We start from the raw sequence: 5,500 nt of genomic DNA, 5'->3' as shown, positions 1-5,500 counted from the left end.
GCCTAGCCTCTGAGTCTCCCTCCACTCCTGGGCTTGCTTTCCTTTTTGAAGCCGCCTGCAGCTCAAAGAGGTGTTTGAACCAAGAGCACTCGCTTCGCGATCCTCCTGGCAGAGCGACAGCTCAGTTTCCCCTACGGAATCACGGGCTTTTCTAAAGGGCAGGGAGGTACAGTCGCAGAGTTCTCTGGAGAACAAACACCCCCGCCCCGCCCCACCCCCCCAGGACTGGTGGAGACTGGAAGGAACGAGTCCAGACCACGGGACCTTCCCTGGCTGTGGGCCGACGCCTAGCTGTCCTTGACCTCTCCAGCAGTCAGAGGCGCGCGCGGGAGAAATGAAAGTAAAACCTGTCCTGGCGTGGACCCAAGTGGAAAGTGGCGACAAGTAGGTCGCATCCTCAGAGAGACTGATAGCCAGTCCTGGATCGGTGGGAAGAGCTTGATTGGCAGAGGATAAAGTGAAAGGAAAAGGAAATGGGAGACAAGGAAGAAGAACAATAGTTAGGCTGGGGAGGCTCCTGGTCATCCAGCAGGCGTGCAGTAATAGCTGCTGTCTGCGGTGCAGACGGACTAGCCGCCCGGCCAGGCCGCTGCGGTGACCGCCCTGCGCCCAGCCAGGCGGTCGGATCCCGACCAGTGCTCCGTGCTGCACTCCTCGAACCCCCTGCGTCCTAACCCCTTACTAGGGCCAGGGTCAGGGCCCAGAATCTGTCCTCCGTCTTCAGACGGAATTCAGGTCCGCTCAGGTGGCTTCTTCCAGGAAGAGTCCTTAAAATAAACAACCTCGGCGCGGCCATTTCTTCCCCAGGTGCAATGTCCACTGTAGAGTCCCGAGAGTGAAAAGGCGGCTGAGCCAGCGGTGCGCGGCCCAGACAGACCACTCTGGGCAAGGTCCACGAGACCCACCGCCCAGCCGCCTTTGCACCGGAGCTCAGAGCCATATGGCAGAGTAGGAAAGAAGCTTAAAGGTCTGCTGAGGACCGGCTCTAAGATGGGGACACGAGAGATGGGACGTGACTCGCCCACCTTCACACAGCGAATTGCCGGGAGGTGAGGACTAGAAGCCTCTTTGGCTAGTGGTCTTGCACCCTTGGCCTCTCCGTCGAGTCGCTGGGCTTCAGGACATTCGAGTAGAGGAGTGGTTTGTAGGACCCCAGAAACCCACAAGCAAGAAGCAGGAAGCCCCGTGGCTTAGCCTTTCCTTCCCAGTTTGGCCCCCAGGAGAGAAGTAAGAAAGAGCAGAAGCTGTGATGGAAGAGCACAAACGGGTGACAAACGTGTTTAGCGTGATTCATCATGAACAGGCACAAATTCTTTGGGCGGGGGCTAGGACTCTCCTTTTCCCCTTGAGAAGACGGTGACCCCAGCCTAGAGGAATCTACACCGCGCCCCAGTCGGCCGTGCTTGCGTGTCGGGCCGAGTAGGGACTCTGCTGCTTCCTACCTGCAAGGTGACTTCCCCTCTCTGCAGATACCTCCCCTCTCTGAGCTTGAATTTTCTACCTGCTGAAATGGGAAAAGTAATGTTACCTTCCTTGCCTGACTCAAGGGTGGGTGTGAAGCTCAAAGTAGACTGGGATGTGGCCGTGCTTGGTAAACTGTAAAATGATTAGCATACGTGAAGCGTTAGTGTGCTCCCTGGCAGTCAGTCCTCACGTTTACGATGGATGAATGAAGGCAGCCAGGCGCACTCTCAGGTTATGACCTTATAAGGCATAATAGGATTACAAGGAGGCAAAATGAAACAGTATATTTCCTCCTAATTTTGGTTATTCCTATGTTTCCAAATAGAAATGTAAATTCTGAAATTTCAGATAATTCCCCCCTCCAAATCCCAATTCTCAATTTAGCTTTTCTGAGCTTTGTCCCTACTGTGAAATCTTACTAGCCCATCCCGAAACCCCGGGGTCTCGGTCCTCTGGGGTACTAGTGAGTCCTGCTCCTCTCGGCTCTGCTGGGTCCCTGCCCCGGCCCCTCCGCGGGAGCCTGGGGTCGCGGCCAGGTCAGGCGCCAAGCCGGCAGGGGGCGCGGTCCACTTGAGTCCACAGCTCCCCAGGTCCGGGGCTCGGGCCATCCGCGCGGTCCCTCCCGCGGGCTCTTGCTATTTTTCGCCAGGAGGCTTTGCACTCTGGGCTTCATAGGTCCTGGATAAGGACCTCAAGAGGTTGTAGTGGCGCCCCTTCGCCCCGGCGTACTGTCTGAACCCTGTGCCCAAAGAGTTAGGGCTGTGGCAGTTCCTGCACCAACCGCCCGGAGCCCATACCTAAGCCCTCTGGGCACCAGGGACCTCCTCTCCCCCCAACTCCCCCTCCCCCCGTCCAACCCCAGCCCCAAAGGAAGCAATGCGCGCGTCCGAGAGCAGGAGCGCGCGTGGCTTAGGAAAGAAAGGGAAGGCAACTGGGCAGCACAGGCCCCGCCCCGCCGCTCCCCCACCCGTGCGCTTATAAAGCACAGGAACCAGAGCTGGCCACTCAGTGGTTTCTTGGTGACACTAGATAGAAGAGCTCGAGCCTTGCCACTTCGGGCTTCTCACTGCAGCTGGGCTTGGACTTTGGGGTTTTGCCATTGCCAGTGGGACGTCTGAGACTTTCTCCTCCAAGTACTTGGCAGATCACTCTCTTAGCAGGTAGGTGCCGCAGACGCTGCGGGTTAAGAGGTGGAGTGGGGGCAGTGCTTGCCAAGGCCCTAAACTGGGAGATCTGGGTGAGGGGAGCAACCCACTTTGGGGGGTTCTCTGAGGGATACACCCCATATCCTGGGCCCAGCTCGTGCACACAGCTGGAGATCCAGAGACCCAGTCCCCTATGCTCCGTCAGCCAAGTTCCAAGAAGTTGAGCAGAGACCCTCTGGGAGCCTGGCGGAGTGCAGCGGCCTCCCGTGCGGGGCCTGTCACCCGGCCGGCGCGTGCAAACGTCTCTGGCGCCTCTCTGCGCCGAGGGAGATAAGCGCCAGGGAAAGCGCGGGCTAAACCCGCCTCGCCGGGGCCCCTGCCCGCCCTTCGTGCCCCGCCCGGGTGGTGCAGCTGGCCCGGGTGCTCACGTTCGACTCTTTCTTCTTTTCCAGGGTCTGCGCTTCGCAGCGGGGATGAAGCTGGTTTCTGTCGCCCTGATGTACCTGGGTTCGCTCGCCTTCCTAGGCGCTGAAACCGCTCGGTTGGATGTCGCATCGCAGTTTCGAAAGAAGTGAGTCCGGGGCAAACCCCGTCCCCGGTCCTGGTACCTGGCAGGCAAGGGGAACTGACCGTTGGTCCCGAAGGTCTAGAAGTGAATGGGAGCAGGGACAGGCCAGGACATCGCCTGAACGCACGCGACTCGGTCTGCTTGTGTTTTCCAGGTGGAATAAGTGGGCTCTGAGTCGTGGGAAGAGGGAACTGCGGATGTCCAGCAGCTACCCCACTGGGCTCGCTGACGTGAAGGCTGGGCCTGCCCAGACTCTCATTCGGCCCCAGGACATGAAGGGTGCCTCTCCAAGCCCCGAAGACAGGTAACTACGCCCTGTGCTGTCCAGGGACGGGAGGGAAGGAAGGTGTGCGGGAGGAGCTCTCCGTCTCTACTCCCCTGGCCCGGGGGATCGTCGGGGCTGGACGCAGCTCAGATGGCGCGAGCAGTTTCCAGCTCCCTCTGGCCCTAGAATGGCTCCCGTTCCCGGTGTTGGGGCCAAAGCTCTGCTTGATGGGGTCTCAAGTTGCCTTTCTCTCCCCCTCCCCCGAAGCAGTCCGGATGCCCCCCGCATCCGAGTCAAGCGCTACCGCCAGAGCATGAACAACTTCCAGGGCCTCCGGAGCTTTGGCTGCCGCTTCGGGACATGCACGGTGCAGAAGCTGGCACACCAGATCTACCAGTTCACAGATAAGGACAAGGACAACGTCGCCCCCAGGAGCAAGATCAGCCCCCAGGGCTACGGCCGCCGGCGCCGGCGCTCCCTGCCTGAGGCCGGCCCGGGTCGGACTCTGATGTCTTCTAAGCCACAAGCACCTGGGGCTCCACCCCCGCCGAGTGGAAGTGCTCCCCACTTTCTTTAGGATTCAGGTGCCCATAGCACAACGAACAGTCGCGCAAGCATCCCGCTGGTGCCTCCCGGGACGAAGGACTTCCCGAGCGGTGTGGGTACCGGGCTGTGACAGCCCCGCAGAGACCCCGAATCCGGGAAGCACCGTCCGGCGGCGATCTCTGACTTTGCAAGGGCCCCTCCTTCTGGGGGTATCGCTTCCTTAGCCTTGCTCAGTGCGGGTGCCCCGTGGGGGCGGGATGCAGCAGAATCCGAGTGAGTGTTTGCCAGGCTTAAGGAGAGGAGAAACTGAGAAATGAATGCTGAGACCCCCGGGGCAGGGGTCTGAGCCACAGCCGTATTCGCCCACAAACTGATTTCTCACGGCGTGTCACCCCACCAGGGCACAAGCCTCACTATTACTTGAACTTTCCAAAACCTAGAGAGGAAAAGTGCAATGTGTGTTGTACATATAGAGGTAACTATCAATATTTAAGTTTGTTGCTGTCAAGAGTTTTTTTGTAACTTCAAATATAGAGATATTTTTGTACGTTATATATTGTATTAAGGGCATTTTAAAAGCAATTATATTGTCCTCCTCCCCCTATTTTAAGACGTGAATGTCTCAGTGAGGTGTAAAGTTGCTCGCTGCGTGGAATGTGAGTGTGTTTGTGTTTGTGTGCATGAAAGAGAAAGACTGATTACCTCCTGTTTGGAAGAAGGAAACACCAAGTCTCTGTATAATCTATTTACATGAAATGGGTGATATGCGAACAGCAAACCAATAAACTGTCTCAATGCTGATTCATTCTCTCGGCTCGGCTCTCGCGTCTAGGGAGGGAGTGTGCCCTGGTCCCGGCCCGCCCAGGAGCCTTGGGGTCGCGCCGCCGGGCTTGGGAACGTGGGACGGCAGCGCGCGCAGGTGCTGGCTCTACTCTGAGCCGGCTGAGCTGTCACGAGCTCTGTTCTCTGCGTGGGGCGCGCAGAGCACGTGTCCTGGGTGCGAACCAGGGCTTCGCGGAGACGCCGGAGGTCACCGCCTGGCTTGGCGGCCAGGCCGGGCGGGGGTAGGGGGAGCCCTAGTGGGTTGGCAAGCCTGGACTTTCGGGTTGCGCAACGGAGTCCTAGATTTATAGGGTTGCTCACAGAACCCTGCGCGAAAGCGCGCTTCGAAAAGTTGGGGTGGTCTCTGAGGCCTTCTAAGAGAGGCGTTCCCCCTGCCTGCCGCGGCTGTTAAAGTTCCAAGGCGCCCCAGCAATGCGTGGGGACACCTCCGGAAAACCCAGTAACCGCCAGTAACCCCCAGTAACCCCGGGTCTGCCCGGGCCTGAGCGCCCGCGAACCGCGGGCTCATGGGCGAGGCTGTGGCGCCCCCTGCAGGCAGCTGAGACAGGCCCAGCGCCGCCAAGCAGTACGTGCGGTTTAATAAGTTCTGCTACGTGGGAGTCAGCACATAGCCTTAATGAAAGAAAGAAAAAAAAAAAGAAAAAAAGAAACAGTTTGCAGATGCCATCC

At 58.7% G+C, this 5,500-nt stretch overlaps 1 protein-coding gene across 2 annotated transcripts; it reads left to right on the top strand.

The window, feature by feature from the left end:
• Positions 1 to 2,467: 2,467 nt before the first annotated feature.
• Positions 2,468 to 4,789, top strand: LOC105488770 (adrenomedullin). 2 transcript variants are annotated; one of them, XM_011753175.2, is made up of 4 exons: positions 2,468 to 2,624; positions 3,062 to 3,180; positions 3,332 to 3,481; positions 3,710 to 4,789. In XM_011753175.2, exons 2-4 carry the CDS (start codon positions 3,083 to 3,085, stop codon positions 4,017 to 4,019), a joined length of 558 nt encoding a protein of 185 aa, XP_011751477.1. In that variant the 5' UTR covers positions 2,468 to 2,624; positions 3,062 to 3,082; the 3' UTR covers positions 4,020 to 4,789. The 2 variants fall into 2 exon arrangements, with proteins under 2 accessions (XP_011751477.1, XP_011751478.1); XM_011753176.2 differs by having other exon boundaries at positions 2,470 to 2,624; positions 3,713 to 4,789.
• The last annotated feature ends 711 nt before the right edge of the window (positions 4,790 to 5,500 follow it).

Source organism: Macaca nemestrina, chromosome 12 (genome assembly GCF_043159975.1).
Source record: "Macaca nemestrina isolate mMacNem1 chromosome 12, mMacNem.hap1, whole genome shotgun sequence".
Taxonomy (NCBI): domain Eukaryota; kingdom Metazoa; phylum Chordata; class Mammalia; order Primates; family Cercopithecidae; genus Macaca; species Macaca nemestrina.
The sequence above is the reverse complement of the archived record's forward strand: the minus strand, read 5'-3'. Positions and strand labels throughout refer to the sequence as shown.

Coding starts and splice junctions, on each gene's coding strand:
- LOC105488770 (XM_011753175.2), top strand. CDS start 3,083: ATGAAGCTGGTTTCTGTCGCCCTGATGTACCTGGGTTCGCTCGCCTTC. Junction 3,181..3,331: donor GCATCGCAGTTTCGAAAGAA/GTGAGTCCGGGG, acceptor TGTGTTTTCCAG/GTGGAATAAGTGGGCTCTGA. Junction 3,482..3,709: donor TCTCCAAGCCCCGAAGACAG/GTAACTACGCCC, acceptor CCTCCCCCGAAG/CAGTCCGGATGCCCCCCGCA.